The 22839-nt window shown below is 39.8% G+C and overlaps 1 protein-coding gene across 2 annotated transcripts in view; it reads left to right on the top strand.

Annotated features, from left to right (window-relative positions):
- Window positions 1–22839, top strand: part of smtnb (smoothelin b) — a 309229-nt gene that overhangs the window by 103964 nt on the left and 182426 nt on the right. For both annotated transcript variants that reach the window (XM_073065779.1, XM_073065778.1), the window contains exons 4-5: window positions 7992–8070; window positions 17917–18077. In XM_073065779.1, the coding sequence (XP_072921880.1) occupies window positions 7992–8070; window positions 17917–18077 (240 nt within the window). The remainder of the gene's footprint in view (window positions 1–7991; window positions 8071–17916; window positions 18078–22839) is intronic.

The raw sequence follows: 22839 nt of genomic DNA, 5'->3' as shown, positions 1-22839 counted from the left end.
AACAGTCTCCTGTCCCAGTTAAGCAGCATAGTGGCCCAAATGAATTGAAGGATATCAGAACTCTTTTCTTGATTAGTTGTTGTTCTTTAGAGTTGTCCCAAATAAGCTTCTTTTTCAATTAACCTGTGGCTCAGTTAACTGGAATCTGCTGAATTTAAAGCCCTGATTTTTCATTTTATCATATTTTAAATAACTTTAAATAAAAATTTATAATAAGGCGATCACTCTTCACTAAAGGCTCTTAATTATAAATTAACCCTTCTACTTTGCCCCATTTCAGATCTAAAACTATGTGATTTCTCTTGATTTATTGAAACATTGATTTGGAAAGCCATCCCCTTTACACACACCATGAATTCATCCTCCATGCTATTATGAACAGAATGCATGGTTCTATTGTACATAAATTAATGGTCAAATCTCCACACAATAACAGGTGCACACTGAGCAGAATTCAAAGAAACTGATTAGGTCAATGGAGCCCTTATGAGTACAATAAATAGGTATCTGTACTCACAATGTGAGCAAATCCTGGTACCTAAGAAGCCATTTTCTCCTCACTGAAATGTAAAACAAAGTGTTATAAATACAATATTAAGTACTTGGATTTTTCACTATTTAAAGGGATACTCAGACATTGTACAACCTGTTTATTTCAGCTGAACTGCTCATTCAATAGATGCTTCAGCATTGACCCTGCTGGCAGCATTCCATTACTGGGGCTTAGGGATATCTTGGGTAGGCCATCCAGAGACACCTTGGAAGGGATAAAAGATATGCCAATCTGTGCTAGTCTACTCTCATACATGGACCTGTCTGCACAACAATACTTTTAGATGCTCAAGTTTTCTCTGGTAATCTTAAGAAATATGTGAATTTAGCCCAAGGTTACATGCTTGGGCTGCCACTTCTGTGAAGGTCAAGGGGATGGTGATTTCATTCTCTTGGCTATTGGATCAATGCAGCAATTAATAGCTAATCTATTCCATTATTCACAACTTGCTACCCACTTCAGTATTAGGGAGGTACCAGGTTCTCTGTTCCTAAAATTCAATTCTTTGTTATTTTACTGAAGATAAAGCGGCATCTCATTTCAAGCAAGAGAAAGTCTGCAGATGTTGGGAAATCCAAGCAACACACACACAATGCTGGAGGAACTCAGCAGGCCAAGCAGCATCTATGGAAAAGAGTGCAGTCGACGTTTCGGACCAGGACCCTTCGGCAGGACTGGAGGAAAAAAGCTGAGCAGTATATAGAAACATAGAAATCTACAGCACATTACATGGCCTTCAGCCCTCAATGTTATGCTGACCTTGTAACCTACTCTAGAAGTTGCCTAGAATTTCCCTACTACATTACCTTCTATTTTTCTAAGCTCCATGTACCTGTCTAAGAGTCTCTTAAAAGACCCAATTCTATCCACCTCTACTGTCTTCACCGGCAGTGCATTCCATACTCTCTGTGTGAAAAACCTACCTTTAACATTATTTAAAAGGTTGGGGGAGAGGGGAGAGAGAAACAAGGTAATGGGTGAAACCTGAAGGGGGAGGGATGAACTAAAGAGCTGGGAAGTAGATTAGTGAAAGAGATACAGGGCTGGAGAAGGGGGAGTCTGATAGAAGAGGACAGAAGGCCATGGAAGAAAGGAAAGGGGGAAGGAGCACCAGAGGAAGGTGATGGGCGGGCATCACTCATCAGGTGATGGGTGTAAGGTAAAGGTGAGAGAGGGAAAGGGAGATGGAGAATGGTGAAGGAGAGGGGAAAGTATTACCAGAAATATCTCATTTACTGATTAGCCAATGTTGCAAGTACAGAGAACTATTTACTGCATGCATACCCATAAGGGCACCCATTAATAACAAAATTAAACAAACATACTCAATATATTTCTGGTTTTCAATTGATGGTCAGTTCCATGATTACTCCATCTTTTGGATATATTTTATAGTCAACTCTGCCAGCTGAAGAATCTTGTGTGGAAAGGTCTGTCTATTTCTTCTCTAGCTTCTTATACCAGTGTAAACTTGAATTAAAGCACCTGGGTGTAACCCAACAAAATGATGGAAACATGGTAGGAACTGTCATTATGTCAAGGATGAAATTCTGTTACCTGCAATATTCTTTGACTAGCAGAGTTATTTCATTACAGAGTGCTGTATGCTGAAGAATCTTTGCAATCACTTCCCAGAGTTGATGCTGGAATAATAGGAGATGCAAACATGGAATTCATTAGCACTGTCTTGAGGAGCAAGATCAGGAGTACGAGAAACCCTACCTGGGCAATATTCAATGTTTACTTAATGCAATAGCAGAGAACCACACACTGTAATTAATCTATAAAGCCCTGATGTTTTCATCTGTGTAAGTGGCTTCCCCATAAATGTTTAAACTGGTTTATTATTTCACTGTAAGGAAGAATGCATGCATTTCGAAGATTGACAACTATTATTAGATGTACTTGAGATTTATAAAGGCACTGTATTTCTTCCAACATGTGTTTCCCTTTTCTAGAAAGCTCAATGTTCACTCAAATTTCACCTTTTTTGGTTTGAATTTCTCCTGTCTATAGTTACAAGCACTGAAAATTATGTTGGCAGACTTTTACTGGCAAATATATTTTTCCTGATTTATCCATTAACTGATAATTCTCTTTCACAATCAATAAAAATTATTATTTTGAGTGCATGGCTGAAATAATTCTGGTCCTGTAAAATGACAGGGGAAAGTCAAAGTGGTCCCCTTTTTTGGTTACTTTTGCTGTAGGTTAGTAATAGCTATCCACATAAGGAAACCCCTTACATTGTTAAGAAAACATGCACAAAACCTGACTTTTTAACTCCTGTTAGTGGAATAGGAACCGACAGTCATAGACATTCAGCAGATAAACAGGTCTTTTTGCTCATCAAAACAACGAGCCAAAAACTACTCATTTGCATTAATGCCTTGTTTGATTCATCCCCACAATCTCATCAACTGTGATATGGTCAATTGATAATTAAAAAGCTGTAGGTTTAATTAATAACTGCTTACCTTTTAGAGTATTATGGAGAAAAGAAATTGAAATTAATTATAAGATTCAGAAGAAGACCATTTAAGTTTAGAATAAAAACAGAAGATGCTCAGCAACTCTGGCAACATATATGGAAAGAGAACAGAGTTAAAATTCCAGGTTAAAGACCTGTCACTAGAACTAAAATGAGCATTTAAGTTTGACTGGTGTATTTATTTCTGTGCTTTTTATTTGTGTCAAAAATCTTCCTGGAATATTGCAGAGATAGCATATTCTTGTTGGTGGAGAGGGTAGACAGGCTTAGACAGAGGTTAGCAGAACAATGCTGAAGAGTTGGTCAGGGGGCAGAACAATGGCAAATGGAATTTAATCCATATAGATGTGTAGTGATGCATTTTGAGAGGACTAATAGGTTGTGACTTGGATAATGAATGCTGGGTCCCAAGGGAGTCATGAGGAATAGAGGGTCCCTTGTGTACATGTTCAGGTGAATAAGGTGGTCAAGTAGGCATACAAAATAGTAGTCTTCATTGCCTAGGATACAAAATTTAAGAACAGGGAATTATGGTAGTACAATGTAAAACTTTGGTAAGCCATAGTTAATGTACTATGTGCACTTCGGGAAGGATGTGATTGCACTAGAGAAGGTGCAGAGGAGGATTATCAGGTTATTGCCCAGGATAGAGCATTTCACTTATGAGGAGAGACTGTATAGGTTGGCTTTATTTTCCTTGGTGTAGATTAGGCTGAGGGGTGATTGGATTGAGGTACTTAGGCAGGGACTTTCACAAAATAGGCAATAGGTGCAGAAGTAGACCATTCGTCCCTTCGAGCCTGCACTGCCATTCTGAGATCATGGCTGATCATCTACTATCAATACCCGGTTCCTGCCTTGTCCCCATATCCCTTGATTCCCCTATCCATAAGATACCTATCTAGTTCCTTGAAAGCATCCAGAGAATTGGCCTCCACTACTTTCTGAGACAGTGTATTCCAGACCCCCACAACTCTCTGGGAGAAGAAGCTTTTCCTTAACTCTGTCCTAAATGACCTACCCCTTATTCTCAAACCATGCCCTCTGGTACTGGACTCTCCCAGCATCTGGAACATATTTCCTGCCTCTATCTTGTCCAATCCCTTAATAATCTTATATGTTTCAATCAGATCCCCTCTCAATCTCCTTAATTCCAGCGTGTACAAGCCCGGTCTCTCTAACCTCTCTGCGTAAGACAGTCCAGACATCCCGGAATTAACCTCGTGAATCTACGCTGCACTTCCTCTACAGCCAGGATGTCCTTCCTTAACCCTGGAGACCAAAACTGTACACAATACTCCAGGTGTGGTCTCACCAGGGCCCTGTACAAATGCAAAAGAATATCCTTGATCTTGTACTCAATTTCCCTTGTAATAAAGGCCAACATTCCATTAGCCTTCTTCACTGCCTGCTGCACTTGCTCATTCACCTTCAGTGACTGATGAACAAGGACTCCTAGATCTCTTTGTATTTCTCCCTTACCTAACTCTACACTGTTCAGATAATAATCTGCCTTCCTGTTCTTACTCCCAAAGTGGATAACCTCACACTTATTCACATTAAACGTTATCTGCCAAGTACCTGCCCACTCACCCAGCCTATCCAAGTCACCCTGAATTCTCCTAACATCCTCATCACATGTCACACTGCCACCCAGTTTAGTATCATCAGCAAACTTGCTGATGTTATTCTCAATGCCTTCATCTGAATCGTTTATGTAAATCGTAAACAGCTGTGGTCCCAATACTGAGCCCTGTGGCACCCCACTAGTCACCACCTGCCATTCCGAGAAACACCCATTCACCGTTACCCTTTGCTTTCTATCTGCCAGCCAGTTTTCTATCCATGTCAATATCTTCCCCCCAATGCCATGAGCTCTGATTTTACCTACTAATCTCCTATGTGGGACCTTATCAAATGCCTTCTGAAAATCGAGGTACACTACATCCACTGGATCTCCCTTGTCTAACTTCCTGGTTACATCCTCGAAAAACTCCAATAGATTAGTCAAGCATGATTTGCCCTTGGTAAATCCATGCTGGCTCGGCCCAATCCTATCACTGCTATCTAGATATGCCACTATTTCTTCTTTAATAATGGACTCTAGCATCTTCCCCACTACTGATGTTAGGCTGACAGGACGATAGTTCTCTGTTTTCTCCCTCCCTCCTTTCTTAAAAAGTGGGATAACATTAGCCATTCTCCAATCCTCAGGAACTGATCCTGAATCTAAGGAACATTGGAAAATGATTACCAATGCATCCGCAATTTCCAGAGCCACCTCCTTTAGTACCCTAGGATGCAGACCATCTGGACCTGGGGATTTGTCAGCCTTCAGTCCCATCAGTTTACTCATCACCGTTTCCTTCCTAATGTCAATCTGTTTCATTTCCTCTGTTACTCTATGTCCTTGGCCCATCCATACATCGGGGAGATTGCTTGTGTCTTCCCTAGTGAAGACAGATTTAAAGTACTTATTAAATTCTTCTGCCATTTCTCTGTTTCCCATAACAATTTCACCCAATTCATTCTTCAAGGGCCCAACATTGTAAGACATATTTAGATGAGAATTTGAATTGTTAAGATACAGGATTCTATTGGTCAAATGTTGGAAACTGGGATCGGAATAAATGGGTACTCTGGTTGGCATGGATAAGGTAGGTTGTATGACCCTAGAAGAAATATTTTTTTTAACTTAACGTGTCACGTAAAATGCTTCTGACTATGTATTTACTTTTTTTCCTCATAAAGTCTGACTTAAAATATACTTCTACTGATGTCCACCAGTGAGCATACTGTACATCATATTTGTTTGAAGGAATCCTTCCTTCCTGAGTCAGTCTCCACTTGTATGCATGTTCCAGCAAAATATCAGAGGAGCTCATTTTTATTTCAGATCCCCACCCCAATCCTATTCCTAGCATAAAGTTGTTGGCAAGACTTGTAAAAGCTGAGATCGGATGTTTTAATTTGGACTGAGTAAAATTTCCCTCTTAGGATTTAATACAATAATTTATCAATGTGACTGTACTCAGAAAAAGTGTACAATTGGAGTTGTACAGAAAAGTGAAAATATTTTTTAAGATTTATGAAAAATAATTGAAATAAAGAATTCCTGTTGGGTCAAGTTTATAAATTTCTAATGAAGAATGGTGCCTTGAACTACTAACTTCTGAAGCCAACTGACATGCCATCAAATTATAACATTTATCTGAAATTAATAGCATTTTTGTTTTCTATGGGTATTTATTTTATTTTTGGAACAAATTAGGAATTGCTAGATCAGAAACCTAATATAGTTTCCACACTGTCTGGGACAGTGAGTCAAACTGTCCTACATTGTATGTTTTTTTCCCTTTCTCTTGTGCATCAAGTGTTGGTCTTTTTATTTTTTTCTTCAATTGGGTTCTTTGTGATTACCTGTGAGCAAGCAAATCTCAAAGTTGTATAAGTTCTACATTATTTAATAATAAATGTACTTGAATCTTGAGTAAGTCAAATATGACTTTTTAGCTTGTAGGGCTCATGTCTATTTCGTGGATTAATGAAGCATTGAGGAAAAAAGAAAAAATATATTTATCTCGATGTTTATTGTACTCTTCTAATTTTCAAAAAGAGTTTTGCTGCTATCAAAAGTTATGAAATTTTGAACACCAAGCTAAAGTATTGTAAAACTCATTCTAAAATAGAATAGTAAGTCAGGCTGGGGGCTCCTTATACATTGCTCATTTCATGATGATCTGTAATAGGACCACCATCTATATACACCAGCCTCTGGAACTTTACATAAATTGCCAAAAGAAAGGATCAGTGGTGCAGCTGGTAGCAGAGACCTGAGTTTATTTATTTAGAAATACAGTGCATCAACAGGTCTTCTGGCCAGTGACCCTACATAGTCCAGTTACACCCCTGTGACTAATTTACCTACCAATGTGTATGTCACTGGAATGTTGGAGGACTCCAGAGCACCTGGAGGAAACCCATGCAGTCATGAGGAGAAAGTACAAGCTTCTTTCCTCCATGTTGCTCTCCACACTGGATAGTGAGTGCTCTTTCTACATTAAGAATAGTGATCAATATTTTTCTAGACATTGAGAATCAAGAGGTATGAGGATAGGGTTAGAAAATTACACTGAGGTAGAAGATCAGTCTTGATCTTGAAGGGCTCTATGACCTACTCCTCCCATTTTTCATGCTTTTATATGATTCTTGCCATAGGCTACTCACCCCCTGACCTGCTTTGGTAGCTCTGATGTCTTCTGGAACTTGTGCTCCTGGTGGAGTCTTCCATGCATTGAGTTAAGGGAGAGGTTCAAAACTCTGAATGATCCAACAAGTCTTTAATAATCCTGATAATGAGTCCTGATGAAGGGTCTTGGCCCAAAATGTCAGCTCTTTATTTCTCTCCATAGATGCTGCCTGACCTGCTGAGTTCCTCCAGCATTTTTTGTATGTTACTCTAAGTCTTTAATGGTGGAGCAGACACAGAAAAGCTGTGATTGTGAAGGTAGAATATGGTTATACTGAAAACACGGCCCCAGTAGTCATTGGCCACCATGTCACAAAAACTGGCCACCAGTTATCGAATGTATTGCTGGAATGCACACTGGAGTCCTCCACTAAATGAGGCAAGTCCAGGCTTCCATGACATCTAAAAATGCTGTGGCAACGGTGGATTGGTTATGGAGGTGGGCTGTGATACCTGTTGTCCACAGACAAAAATTTGCACCGATGTGAGTGATGTCTGATGTCTTGGCAACACATAGTGGGATGGGGTTGTTCTTCAGCAACTGTATTCATAACTAAATAGTCATCTTCAGGATACTGTCATCAGGATTTGTCTACAAAAAGTAATATGAAACATTGTTTCAAAGATGTTTATTTACACTATTAGCATAAGGTTTGAAATTCCATTACTACAATTTCTTTTTTTTTGTATTTTAACAGCTCCGAAGTGCAGCTGAATATGAGGAACGTAAATTAATTAGAGCTGCTATGCGTAAACTCCGTGAACGGGAGATTGAAGGTGGGTCAGTCTGTATCCTTCATATATAAGTTTATTCAGATGAATTTATATTAACGTAGTACTAAAATGATTTGTCAGGGGAGAATCTTGACTTTGTTGCTAGTGTTAAGTAAGCTCTCTGTCGACATGTTTGGTTTCATCATGGAATCAGGTACGTGAAGTGAGGCAGGTTGCTGAAAATGTCACACGTACTCTTTGCTAACAATTTATTTATTTACTTATTTATTGAGATACAGCACAGAATAGGCCATTCTGACCCTTCAAGCTGTGCTGCCCAGCACCCCCCCCCCCCGATTTAACCCCAGTCTCATCATAGGACAACTTACAAAGACCAATTAACCTAACAACTGGTATGTCTTTGGATTGTGGGAGGAAGCAAAGCACCCACCAACTCCTTACAGACAGCGGGGGAATTGAACCTGTGTCGCTAGTACTGTAAAGTGATGTGCTAACCACTACGCTACCATGTCACCTAAATTTTGTCTTCATTATTGGCTATAGTTACATTTTGCATCATAGTTTATTTAATTGGCATTAGCAGCAGACCAATTGACGAAGAGAGAGAGAGCTTCACACAGGTTGGGGAGAAGAGTTTAAAAAAGGAGTATTTTGCAGGGCTCAGCACATTAGTGGCAGACCAAACGATTGGAAGAGAGAGAGGGAGAGCTTGGGGAGAAGAGTTTAAAAAAGGAGCATTTCTTGGGGATCGGCACAATAGTGGTGGACCAATTGATTTGTGATTTATTAGCAGGAGCAAATAAAACTAAAGCAGGGTCAAAGCAGAGTGGCCATTGTGTGAGGGGACCAGTTTAGGTGTGGGAACTTGAGGCTTTGGTGAGGAGGCACAGGTAAGAAGCGAGTAAGGCTTTTTTAGTGGTTAAATATAAAGTCACTAAATTACAGCTAATTAAATAAAAGGATGATGCAGGATCAGATGATATGCTGTAGCTGCATGATGTGGGAGCAGGTGGACCCCATTATGGTTCCTGGTGACCAGCAAGTGCTGACAGTTCGAGGAGCTCAGGCTCAAAGTTGATAACCTGGAATCTGAGCTCAAAAACATTGTGGCACATCAGGGAGGGGGAGAGTTACCTGGATTCTGTGTTTCAGGAGGTAGTCACATTCATTGGATTAGATTTTTATCTCCTTATGTATATGAAGGATGTAAGTAATAAAGTCAATTCAATTCAGCTGCCTCAAATTCGGTCTGTGGTCAGGGACAAGCGGGTGTGACTGCGAGTGAGGCGGGTAGTGGGATCCAAGAGAGTGCTGGAGGAGCTTCAGCCCTTGAACTTGTCCAACAGGTCTCAGATTTTTGCTTCTTATGTGGATGAGAGTGGGGGCTGTAGGAAGGGTGAGCAACCGAACTCTGGCACTGCAGTTCAGGGAGCCATTCGGGGGGGGGGGGGGTGGAAAGAAGAGAATTGTGGTGGAAATTGGGAATGGTAAAGTCAGAGGAATAGACAGTTCTCTGTTGTGAGGATAGAGCTTCCTGAAGGCTGTGTTGCTTGCCTGGTGCCCAGGTTCAGGACATCTTATCTGACCTGCAGTGGGTTGGGAAAGATCCAATTGTCATGCTCCATGTGGTTACCAACGACATAGGTAGAACAAGGAAAGAGGTTCTGCTGAAGGAATTTGAGCAGTTAGCCACTAAATTAAAAAGCAGAACCAAAAAGATAGTAATCTCTGGATTACTACCTGAGCCATGTGAAAATTGACATGGGGTCAAGAAGATTAGAGAGTTAAATACATAGCTCAAGGATTGGTGTGGGAGAAGTGGGTTTGAATTCATAGGAAATTGGCACCCGTATTGGGGTGAACCATGATGGGACCTGGATGACAGCAAAACACATAACTAGGACTGTGGATAGGGCTTTAACCTAGATTGTAGGGGGGTGGGTTCAACAGATTGGAGAAGTATGGATAAAGTAAAAAAGAGTGTGGCCATTACAGAGATATGGTTGTAGAGTGGAGAGGATTGGGAATTAAATATCCAAGGGTATCAGGTAATATGGAAGGATAGGCAGGAGGGTAAGGGAGGTAGGGTAGCACTCTTAACTAAAGATGAGATCAGGGCAATAGTGAGAGATGATATAAGACCTAAGGAGCAAAATGTTGAATCCATCTGGATAGAAATTAGGAATAGTAAAGAAGAAAAAAAATCACTAGTAGGAGTTGTCTATTGGCCACCGAATAGTAACATGACAGTGGCACAGGCAATAAACAGAAATATCTGAGACATGTAAGAATGGAACAGCATTTGGCATGGTGGACTTTAACTTGCACGTGGAGTGGGTGAATCAAATTGGTCAAGGCAGTCTTGAGGAGGACTTCATAGAATGCATCCATGATGGCTTTCTTGAACAGCATGTTACTGAACCCTCAAGGGAACTTGCTATCTTAGATCTGGTCCTGTGCAATGAGACGGCTAAAGTTAGTGATCTTGTAGTTAGGGATCCTCTTGGAAAGAGTGATCATAGTATGAGTGAATTTTTCATACAAATGGAGGGTGCAATAAGTCAATCTAAAACCAGTGCATTATGCCTAAACAATGGAAACTACAAAGGGATGAGAGAGGATTTGACTAGTGTAGACTGGGAACACCGGCTGTATGGTGGGATGGTTGAGGAATAGTGGACGACTTTCAAAGAGATTTTTCACTGTGCTCAACAAGAATATATTCCAGTTAAAAGCAAAAACAGTAAGAGTGGGGAGAACCAGCTTTGACTAACTAAGAAAATAAAAGAAGGCATCAAACTAAAAGGTCGTGCATACAAAGTCGCCTAGAATAGTAGGAAACTAGAAGATTGGGAAAACTTTAAAAGTACCACTAAGCAAGCAATTGAGAAAGGGAAGCTAGATTATGAACATAAATTAGCACAAAATATAAAAATGGATAGTAAAACTTTTTATAATTATATCAGGCAAAGGGTGGCTGAAGTTAATATAGGTCCCTTGGAGGACAAGAAGGGGGAATTGATGTTGGGTAATGAGGAAATGGCCGAGGTTTGAATGACTATTTTATGTCAGTCTTCACAGCAGAGGACACATCTAACATGCTAAAGAGAGATGTTACGGATGCGATGGGAGGTAAGGACCTTGATACAATAGATATCACTGAAGAGGTAGTGCTGAGCAAACTTGTGGGTCTGAAGATAGACAAGTCCCCTGATCCTGATGGAATGCATCCCAGAATACTGAAAGAAATGGCAGAAGTTATAGTAGAGGCTTTGATGATGATTTACCAAAATTGTCTGGACTCTGGACAGGTTCCAGCGGATTGGAAGGCAGTACACCACTGTTTAGGCAAAAGGCAGGTAACTATAGGCCAGTTAGTTTAACATCAGTAGCTGGGAAAATGCTTCAAAAAAAATTAAAGATGAAATAGCAAGGCATCTGGAAAGAAATGGATTCATCAGGCAGATGCAGCATGGATTCAGCAAAGGGAGGACCTGTTTGACAAACTTACTGGAGTTCTTTGAAGATATAATGAGTGCAGTGGATAGAGGGGAACAGAGAGGAATGTTATTTAAATAAAAACACAAAATGCTGGTAGAACTCAGCAGGCCAGACAGCATCAATGGGAAGAGGTAGTGATGATGTTTCGGGCCGAAACCCTTCATCAGGAATTAATGTTATTTACTTGGATTTCCAGAAGGCGTTCGATAAGATGCCACATAAAATACTTCTCCATAAGATAAGGATGCATTGAGTTGGGGGTGATGTATTAGCATGGATAGAGGATTGGTTAACTAATAGAAAGCTGAGAGTTGGGATACATGGGTGTTATTCTGGCTGGCAATCAGTGGTGAGCGGTGTGCTCTAGGGGTCGGTGCTGGACCTGCAACTGTTCACAATATACATTAATGATCTGGAAGAGGAGACCGAGTGTAGTGTACCTAGGTTTGCTGATGATACTAAATCGAGTGGAAAAACAAACTGTGCAGAAGATAAGGAGAGTCTGCAGAGAGATAAAGCTAAGTTAAGTGAGTTGTCAAGGGACTGGCAGATGGAGTACAATGTCACTAAATGCAAAGTTATCCACTTTGGAAGGAAAAATGAAAGAGCAGATTATTATTTAAATGATAAAAAATTGCAGCATGCTGCTGTGCAGAGGGACTTGTGCTTGTGCAGGAATCACAAAAGATTGGTTTGCAGGTACAGCAGGCTATCAAGAAGGCAAGTGGAACGTTGGCCTTCATTGCTAGAGGGATCGAGTTGAAAGACAAGGAGGCTGCAACTGTAAGGGTACTGGTGAGACACACCCGGACTGCGTGCATTTCTGGTCTCCTTACTTGAAGAAGGATATACTGGCTTTGAAGGTGGTGCAGAGGAAGTTCACCAGGTTGATTCCAGAGGTGAGGGGATTGGACTATGAGGAGAGATTGAGTCACCTGGGACTGTACTCATTGGAATTCAGAAGAATGAGAGGACATCTTATAGAAACATATAAAATTATAAAAGGGATATAAGATAGAGGCAGGAAAGTTCTTTCCACTGGTAGGTGAGAGTAGAGCTAAGGAACATAGCTTCAAGATTCAGGGGAGTAGATTTAGGATAGAGATGAGGAGCTGCTTTTCCCAGGGAGTGGTGAATCTGTGGAATTCTCTGTCCAATGAAGCAGTGGGGGCTACCTCAGTAAATACATTTAAGACAAGCTTGGACAGATTTTTGCATAGTAGGGGAATTAAGGGTTATGGAGAAAAGGCAGGTAGGTGGGAATGAGTCCATGGGGCCAGATCAACCATGATCTTATTGAATGGCGGAGCAGGCTCAATGGACCAGATGGCCTACTCCTGCTCCTATTTCTTATGTTTAGTAGAGGATATGTGATAGGTTTGAAGTTGGAAAAATGAGGTTAGGCTCCTCATATGAGGTTGGTGAAAAATGAAACAATTCGTTTAGTTTGTTACAGCCGATACATGACCTATATCACCAGAACTTGTTTTTTTGATATATAGAAGCAAGTTTAAGGTGTGAAGTGCACATGGAAATGAAATTCCAAAATGCATCTGAACTTTTCCAAGGGATTAACAGGTAACAATTAGGTAAAAGATTCCAGCTGATTAGTTCACCCCTTCCACCACTCACCCTATGAGAGGAGTGCAAAGGACTATTTCAGTACCTTCCCACTATCTGAGCTAAGATTAACTGCCCCTCAGTATAGACCACTGATCAAAATTGGGTTAGGACAGACACGGAACCAAGCCTACTGCTCAGAATCACTGTCTGCGCGTGTGTAGGTTTGGGATTTAGTTTAGAGATGGCTAGATGCACAGAATTATTCTCCAAGAGTTGATGTTAATGCACATAGTGCGACATTACAAAGGATGGCTCATAGCCTTGTCAAAGAAATAGGTGAAATAACTTTTATAGGGGGTCTTAATATAAGTTTAGGAAGATAATTACAGAGCTGAGGGCGTAGGCATTGCCTGTCATGGTGGGGTAATTAAATTCAGAGAAAATCAACAGGTAACTCGTGCCTGAAAGAGAATTGATATGTAAAGGATAACATTAATTTTTGTTAATCACAGTGGGAGATGGGGGTGGGAATAGTTTAAGAGCTTTAATGTTAATGCATTGCTTAGCTTGAAACCTGCATTGATCACAAAATAATGGGTTGATTGCAGAATAGCATTTTGCATATGGTAAGGCTGTTGACTGATCTTTGGTTTTCAGAAAATGGAATAAGTCACCTGGAATTGGAATGATAGAAACAGAAACATGGATGAGTATTCTGGTAGGAAATGAGCTAAAGCAGGGCAGAATCAAGCCCTAGATGGAACTTTGCAGTCTTGGTATTGCCATGGGTATATGGTCCCTTACTTGTTACAGGTTACATATTTCACAAGTTTCAGATTGTCTAATTAAATCGTAGACTTTAATCTATTAGTGAGTTGGAGCCAGTGGGGCTTCTTGAATAGATAGATAGATAGATAGATAGATACTTTATTCATCCCCATGGGGAAATTCAACATTTTTTCCAATGTCCCATACACTTGTTGTAGCAAAAACTCATTACATACAATACTTAACTCAGTCATAATATGATATGCATCTAAATCACTAACTCAAAAAGCATTAATAATAGCTTTTAAAAAAAAGTTCTTAAGTCCTGGCAGTTGAATTGTAAAGCCTAATGGCATTGGGGAGTATTGACCTCTTCATCCTGTCTGAGGAGCATTGCATCGACAGTAACCTGTCGCTGAAACTGCTTCTCTGTCTCTGGATGGTGCTATGTAGAGGATGTTCAGGGTTTTCCATAATTGACCGTAGCCTTCTCAGCGCCCTTCGCTCAGCTACCGATGTTAAACTCTCCAGTACTTTGCCCACGACAGAGCCCGCCTTCCTTATCAGCTTATTAAGACGTGAGGCGTCCTTCTTCTTAATGCTTCCTCCCCAACATGCCACCACAAAGAAGAGGGCGCTCTCAACAACTGACCTATAGAACATCTTCAGCATCTCACTGCAGACATTGAATGACGCCAACCTTCTAAGGAAGTACAGTCGACTCTGTGCCTTCCTGCACAAGGCATCTGTGTTGGCAGTCCAGTCTAGCTTCTCGTCCAACTGTACTCCCAGATACTTGTAGGTCTTAACCTGCTCCACACATTCTCCATTAATGATCACTGGCTCCATATGAGGCCTAGATCTCCTAAAGTCCACCACCATCTCCTTGGTCTTGGTGACATTGAGACGCAGGTAGTTTGAGTTGCACCATATCACAAAGTCCTGTATCAGTTTCCTATACTCCTCCTCCTGTCCATTCCTGACACACCCCACTATTGCCGTGTCATCAGCGAACTTCTGCACATGGCAGGACTCCGAGTTATATTGGAAGTCAGATGTGTACAGGGTGAACAGGACCGAAGAGAGTACGGTTCCCTGTGGCGCTCCTGTGCTGCTGACCACTGTGTCAGACCTACAGTCTCCCAACCGCACATACTGAGGTCTATCTGTCAAGTAGTCCACTATCCAATCCACCATGTGAGAGTCTACTCCCATCTCCGTTAGTTTGTGCTTTAAGATCTTGTCAAGAATAGTCATAAAAGGTGATAGTTTTGTTCACCATTTTTATTGGAAAAATATTCTGTTCATTCATTTCTAGATAAGCACTCTGGAAATTTAGAGATGAGTGAAGAGAGATGATGGTGAGATGGTGTGTGTAGTCAAAAAAGGTACGGAAACGGGTTGTGTTTCTCAATTCTGAGAGGCAGCATATAGATTAGAGGGAGACAAAGATGTATTCTTGGGAGATGGTGATAATAAGATTGTGAATGCAGATGGTAAAGCCACAATTGCCCAAAACTTGATAATTTTGTACTGGATTGGAAGTGTCCTCTGTAGTTGAATGAGAGTGAGAGTTGACCATGTCAAAGGCCACAGATGGATTGCAAAGTTAGATCTTAGTTAAATTGTTTTCAATCCAATTTGTAGATGTTATTTTAGTAACTTCACAATTCATTTTGTTACTGTGACGTGGGTGTAAACCTGTTTATTAGTATCCAGACCAAGTTAAATGGATAAGAATTTGGTAGACGACTTAATATTCAAGAACCTTAGAGAACTTTAGAAGGTGGAATCAAGTTCTGTAACATTTGTTTAGTGAAGAGAGAGTGTATTATACAGTAGTAGATTTGAAGGAAAAGAGAAAATCAGAGGAGGGAGAATTATTATAACCATATAACAATCACAGCACGGAAACAGGCCATTCCGGCCCTCCTAGTCCATGCCGAACTCTTAATCTCACCTGGTCCCACCTACCCGCACTCAGCCCATAACCCTCCACTCCTTTCCTGTCCATATACCTATCCAATTTTACCTTAAATGACTCAACTGAACTGGCCTCTACTACTTCTACAGGAAGCTCATTCCACACAGCTATCACTCTCTGAGTAAAGAAATACCCCCTCGTGTTTCCCTTAAACTTTTGTCCCCTAACTCTCAAATCATGTCCTCTCGTTTGTATCTCCCCTACTCTCAATGGAAACAGCCTATTCACGTCAACTCTATCTATCCCTCTCAACATTTTAAATACCTCGATCAAATCCCCCCTCAACCTTCTACGCTCCAATGAATAGAGACCTAACTTGTTCAACCTCTCTCTGTAACTTAAGTGCTGAAACCCAGGTAACATCCTAGTAAATCGTCTCTGCACTCTCTCTAATTTATTGATATCTTTCCTATAATTCGGTGACCAGAACTGTACACAATATTCCAAATTTGGCCTTACCAATGCCTTGTACAATTTTAACATTACATCCCAACTTCTGTACTCAATGCTCTGTATATGATTTATAAAGCATTCTGTACTCAATGCTTTATAAATCAAAGGCCAGCGTTCCAAAAGCCTTCTTCACCACCCTATCTACATGAGACTCCACCTTCAGGGAACTATGCACTGTTATTCCTAGATCTCTCTGTTCCACTGCATTCCTCAATGCCCTACCATTTACCCTGTATGTTCTATTTGGATTATTCCTGCCAAAATGTAGAACCTCACACTTCTCAGCATTAAACTCCATCTGCCAACGTTCAGCCCATTCTTCTAACCGGCATAAATCTCCCTGCAAGCTTTGAAAACCCACCTCATTATCCACAACACCTCCTACCTTAGTATCATCAGCATACTTACTAATCCAATTTACCACCCCATCATCCAGATCATTTATGTATATTACAAACAACTTTGGGCCCAAAACAGATCCCTGAGGCACCCCGCTAGTCACCGGCCTCCATCCCGATAAACAATTATCCACCACTACTCTCTGGCATCTCCCATCTAGCCACTGTTGAATCCATTTTATTACTCCAGCATTAATACCTAACGACTGAACCTTCTTAACTAACCTTCCATGTGGAACTTTGTCAAAGGCCTTGCTGAAGTCCATATAGACTACATCCACTGCCTTACCCTCGTCAACATTCCTCGTAACTACTTCAAAAAATTCAATAAGGTTTGTCAAACATGACCTTCCACGCACAAATCCATGCTGGCTACTCCTAATCAGATCCTGTCTATCCAGATAATTATAAATACTATCTCTAAGAATACTTTCCATTAATTTACCCACCACTGATGTCAAACTGACAGGTCTATAATTGCCAGGCTTACTTCTAGAACCCTTTTTAGACAATGGAACCACATGAGCAATACGCCAATCCTCCAGCACAATCCCCGTTTCTAATGTCATCTGAAAGATCTCCGTCAGAGCTCCTGCTATCTCTACACAAACTTCCCTCAAGGTCCTGGGGAATATCCGGTCAGGACCCGGAGATTTATCCACTTTTAAATTTCTTTAAAGCGCCAGTACTTCCAGTAATTATGGAATTACTTAACATGGGAGCCAGTAAGGAAAGTTGGATAATCAACATTTTAGCCAGGATGCAGAATATGTGGTCAAAATAAATTTGGAGAAGGCATGAAGAATGAGAGAAAATGTGGAAAGCTAAAAGTTTGTGGAACGATTGAGGAATAAATGAAAGGAATGAGTGGCTCTTAAGTCTTGAGTGAAAATATGAAATATTCTACTTTTACTTGTGAGGGCAGAAAGAACCTGGGAAAAATTTCATTTCTGGAATAGTATTTTAGCTATGAAACAGGTAAGTGCAACATTGAAGAAATATCAACGTAGCTTATGCCTCATACCTTTCCATTTTGGTATGAACTTCTTGGAGATTGTTAGAAATGAAGAATGTTGAGTTTCTGTACATTGGTACTATCAAATCGTATATTGTTGAACATCGACTCATGAGCTACCTTCCATACTCTAATCTAAGTCACATGAAAATATTCTCCAAAGACCTTGTCTATGACTTATACTTCCTATCCTTCCATTTCTTCAGCTGCATACATCCGGGACAGGCCAATTGGCAGACCAGTCCATAATGGAGCACAGGAAATTGCAAAAACATCGTCTACGTACCAGCGTGACATCCTACCACAAACATTACGTTCAAGCAAGGAACAATTGGCAAAATGCGAGGAGAATTTTCTTCGACCAGTGGTGAGTATTTTATTAACATGATTAAGCAACAACAAAGAGGCTGGGAACATTGGCAACAATTGTGGAGGGAGAAGCAGTCAACGTTTCATGTCAATGAGTCTTCATCAGAAATGGAAAGTGAGAAAACAAACCTATTTTAAGTTGCAGTGTCAGGCAGAGGTAAGGAAAATGGGGGATGCTTTTTAATAAGTTTGAGGTAACGATTGACTCTGGTATTGGCAGTTAAAGAAAAAAGAAACAACAACCAGGTTTAAACTATGAGACAGAAAATACTGCAGTATATTTAGAAGGCATGAACTGTCTTTATTCCTAATGATTATTTCTCCCTACCCCAAATGGGTCCCTCCTGGTATCTTACGCTTTCGAGATCTTTTTGTGACTATCAGCTGATGAGACATTGACTACCTTAGTTTGTCCACTCCCTTTACATGTTCTAAGCTATCCCTTTCTGAACTTGAACTTCTGTTCCCTAAGCAATACCTTTATCCAAACTGTCCTCCAGAGTGGTGCTTTTGTGATTTGATGACTCCTATCTTGAAGGGCCAAACATCAGTTCTCAGAAATACCCCATAACTCGTTCTGAGCCTTGGCCCCGCCATGAAGATCAGGCCATTGAGGAGCAGGTAATTATTAATCTCATTACTCAGTAGATCTTCCCTCATCGGCCTCCAGCTTTGTAGTACTCCATCCGTGCAGTGCATACTTCTACCTTCTTCCTAAAATCCACTGAAGGATTTTATATAGGCTGGCCCTTTTGTTTAGGCCTGCTTTTCCCTAGCAAACATTTTTCTTACCTTAACTTCATTCTTTCTCCTCTGGTCCAGTCCCTTATCACTTTTGTGAATGATCTCCTCTGCCACTGGCAATTTCTAGTATCCTGATCCCAAATAAGTTACCTTCACTATGGAGGTACCAATCCTCTACACTTCCATCAGGATGGCATGTACAGTAGGCCTTCTGCTCTCTTCTTCCAACAGTTTCTTCTCCAGCAACAGTTATTTGCCTGGTTGAAAGTGAACAACTTATTCCAGATTAAAGCTATAACCTCAAATGGGCCCTTCTGTGGAAGATATAGTTCCTTTTTTCTTAAGTCCTACTCTGTTCCTCTCTCTCAACTTTTTTTTTAACAGGGACATTATCAACTTTGTATTAGTGTTGGTTCTTGCATTTATATAGAACTCAAATACTTCATTACTTTTGCTGCCATTTTCCAACCTGCTCATTTATTTATATGGTTCATTTCTTCCTTTGCCTTTCTACTTGCCTTTGTCTTCATTTTAGAGAATACATTAGCAAACAACATCTATTACATGCCCATAGACTCCCACAACTACCTAGACTATCTTCCACAAACAAGAGAAAATTTGCAGAAAATCCTTTGAGCACTATTTTACTTTCCAAAATCCTCTAGTTTCATCCTATCTATTATGATGATGAGATTTTTCACACAATTGCCTCTATGATATCTTGTTTTATCATCGATCATGGTTTCCTCCTGACTATATTTAATTGATCCTTGATATCATCTTTTGTATTTCCCCATTCTCTGCTCTCACCCCTCTCCTCTTTGCCTGAGCATGGATAGAGTTGCTCTAGTCTTCACCTTCCAGCACAATGGATTATCATATACTCTTCTGTCTCACAGAACTTTTTTTTCCAAAAATCTTTGTCATATAACTACAGGAAATGGAATGTCTGTCTGAACTGGGCATTTCTAGCACCTCTATTGTTTCAGGTTACTCACTGGCATTTCTGAACGTGCAAGCCCCTTTTTTGTTTTTCTCTCTTTGTTTCATTAATTAATCAATCAATCAGCTTGCTCTGTAAAAAGGAAGAATTACATCGTGGTTTTAATGTATAGTATCACAAAATTCTCTTTGACCTATCCATCCTTTCCCTCTCTCTGCTGTTAAAACTAACTTGTGTTCTCACTTTCACAGTTCTGATGAAGAGTTCAATACTTGAAATCAGAATTTCAGCAAGTAATTAGGAGGGAAAACAATGTATTAATTATTATTGCAAGATAACTTGAGTACCAGACATCTTTCCCCATTTATATAGGGTTATGGTAATATGGAATCTGGAGTACTGTGTACAGGTCTGGTCTCCCGGTCTGAGAAATGATCTACTTGTGACAGGAGTACAGTGAAAGCTTCTCAGGTTGACTTTCTGGATGTGAGTTTTTCATGTGAGGAGAGATTAAGCAGACTGTACTTAACTCTCCGGAGTTCATCAGAATGTGAGGTAATCACACTGAAGCATACAAAACTCTCATGCAACTTGACATGAATCTAGAATCAGAAGTCACAGTTTCAAAATGAGGGATCAGTCATTCAAGACGGGTGAAAAGAAATGTATTCACCCAAAAGAAAGTAATTATGAAATTCTCCTCACAAAACACTGGAGGAACTCGACAGGTCAGGCAGCATCTATGGAAATGAATAAAGGGTCGATATTTTGGGCTGAGATCCCTCTTCCTGGTGCCCCTCCTTCCCTTTCTCCCATGGTCCATTTTCCTCTCCTGTCAGATTACTTCTTCCCCAGCCTTTTACCTGGCTTCACCTGCCCCCTTAAGATATTTTAATCTTAAAACTATATTTTTTTCAAAGGATTTTGTGCATTACTGGATTAAGTATCAAAAATAAATTAAATTCAAAGGAAAATTGTGAAATTGCTATGAATTCCACATTGTCGACATTTCCCTTCTGGGCTTTACATAGTTCAACATGCTAATAGTCTGGTGACTCATGCAAAAATATGCCTTGATGTCACTTGTGGTGTCTGCTTTGTCATTACATGAATGGAATGCATTTGATCATATCCTGGGTTGTGGAGACCTATGTTGTGAACCCACTTAGGCTATGATTAAGTAATATAAACGTCTGTTGTGGCTGATTAAAAATATCTGCATTTTATCAAGAAACTAGCAAAGGTGCCAACAAGTACTTGCAAAATGTATGGCAGGTCTTCCAGTAAAGGAGCTTATTTTTCATTGCTCTCTTTCCCTAGAATATAAGAGGGTATTAATTAATACATTTTCTTTCTCCATATGGAATTACAGCTGCTTGCATGTGTTAGATAAATACTGGAAGTTGACCTTGGATTATGTTCATGGTATAAAATAAATTTGATTTTGCATTCACATTCTTGCACCATCTACTATGAGGCTAATGGTGTGCTGCTGATGTCAGATATGTGGGTCTCTTCAGCAACAGTGAATAAAAAAAAGCTCAGGAAAATTGTGTAAGCCCATCTGCATTAGTGACCAACTTGTCAAAGTTGGAGATGTCAAGCACAATAATTGGCAAATAAATAATGCAGATCTCTATATAAATGCTGCATTCATGGCTATATTTAGCTTAATATATACTTTAAGATTCTGTATCTATAAAGTCCTTTCTGCACAGTTTGATTTTTAATTGTCTCATTAACAACAGCTTCATCCATGTAGTCTATTTAAATCAAGTTTTAGAACTGCCTGCTATTGTGATTGACATCTTAAACTTTGAGCAGGTGCTTTTCATCTGTAATTTCTTGATCCAGAAGTGCCTCTCTTTTAACTTCCGCTGTGGTTCATTTTCTCTTTATTTCTTTTCTTTCTGTTTTCTCTTCTTCACTCTTCCCCTCTTCAGAGATAGAAACAAGAAAGGAAAAAAGGCAAAGATTAGCAGAAAGATTTTAGAGAACAGTAAAAAGATGACCATATTCTATAACTTTTATAAGCATCATCTCAGAAGATTGACTACAGTATTGTATAATTTGTAAGTGCGTGTATTGCCTGTTTACAAGCCAGATATGTTTTTGTGACAATAATAATGTAAATATTTTGCATTGTAAATGTTTGTATTAATATGTGCATTGGAAACTTGGGTTGCAATTTGACCTTTTACCAGTAGTTACACTGCAGCTTCCAACAATTTAATGTGTCCTGCATGAAACTTCTGTTCGATCCATTTGCTTACAAAATCACAGCAAATATTAATCACACACAATCCAAATCTTTGGAAGACTAAGAACATGATGCATCTCCATAAACCAGTAGAGAATTTGATTGTTCAAACCTTTTTATCCAATATATACTTGAAAGCTATTTAATCTCAAGATTGCATTTGGTCTTGACTCACCTTCTACAATAACAGGACATTTGACTTGCCTTGTCAAAATTGAATATAGGACTCTATTTAAACTAATAAATGCAATACATCTTTTTGTATAAAAATGTGGACTAATGTAGACAAATTGTAAGTGGTGTAGATTGAAATTAAACCATATTTAGTCCTGAGGCAGCACCAATAGTTCAACCAGAGGGAACAAAATACTTTATCTAGCTGAGTCATCTATTTGACTGAGTATAATAGCTTTCATTTGTAAATGTTTAACAAGTTGTTAAATTGAAATCTTTATTTTCTATGCAAACAGCTACACTTGCTTCCTTCATTGAAAACAGGCAGTTCCTGTTATTTCATTCCTTTCAGTGGCTTGCATCTTCTTTATAGAATTCATGATCTGTATTATTTGTTTACTTTTTTATTGTTGCACAATTTGTTCTTTTTCACACATTGGATGTTTGTCAGCCTTTGTTGTGAGGGTTTTTTTTTCATGGATTCTATTGTGTTTCTTTGATTTGTGGCTGCTTTCTTACAGACCAAGAAGTACTCCATTTTCTCCATCAAAAGCCTTCTCTGTTCTCTTGCCTCTGGCCTATCAAGCATTCCCACTCCATCCACTCTATTGCTTGTAACCCTGCACCCTGATAAGTCGG

Source organism: Hemitrygon akajei, chromosome 14 (genome assembly GCF_048418815.1).
Source record: "Hemitrygon akajei chromosome 14, sHemAka1.3, whole genome shotgun sequence".
NCBI lineage: Eukaryota > Metazoa > Chordata > Chondrichthyes > Myliobatiformes > Dasyatidae > Hemitrygon > Hemitrygon akajei.
This window is presented reverse-complemented; position numbering and strand designations above follow the sequence as displayed.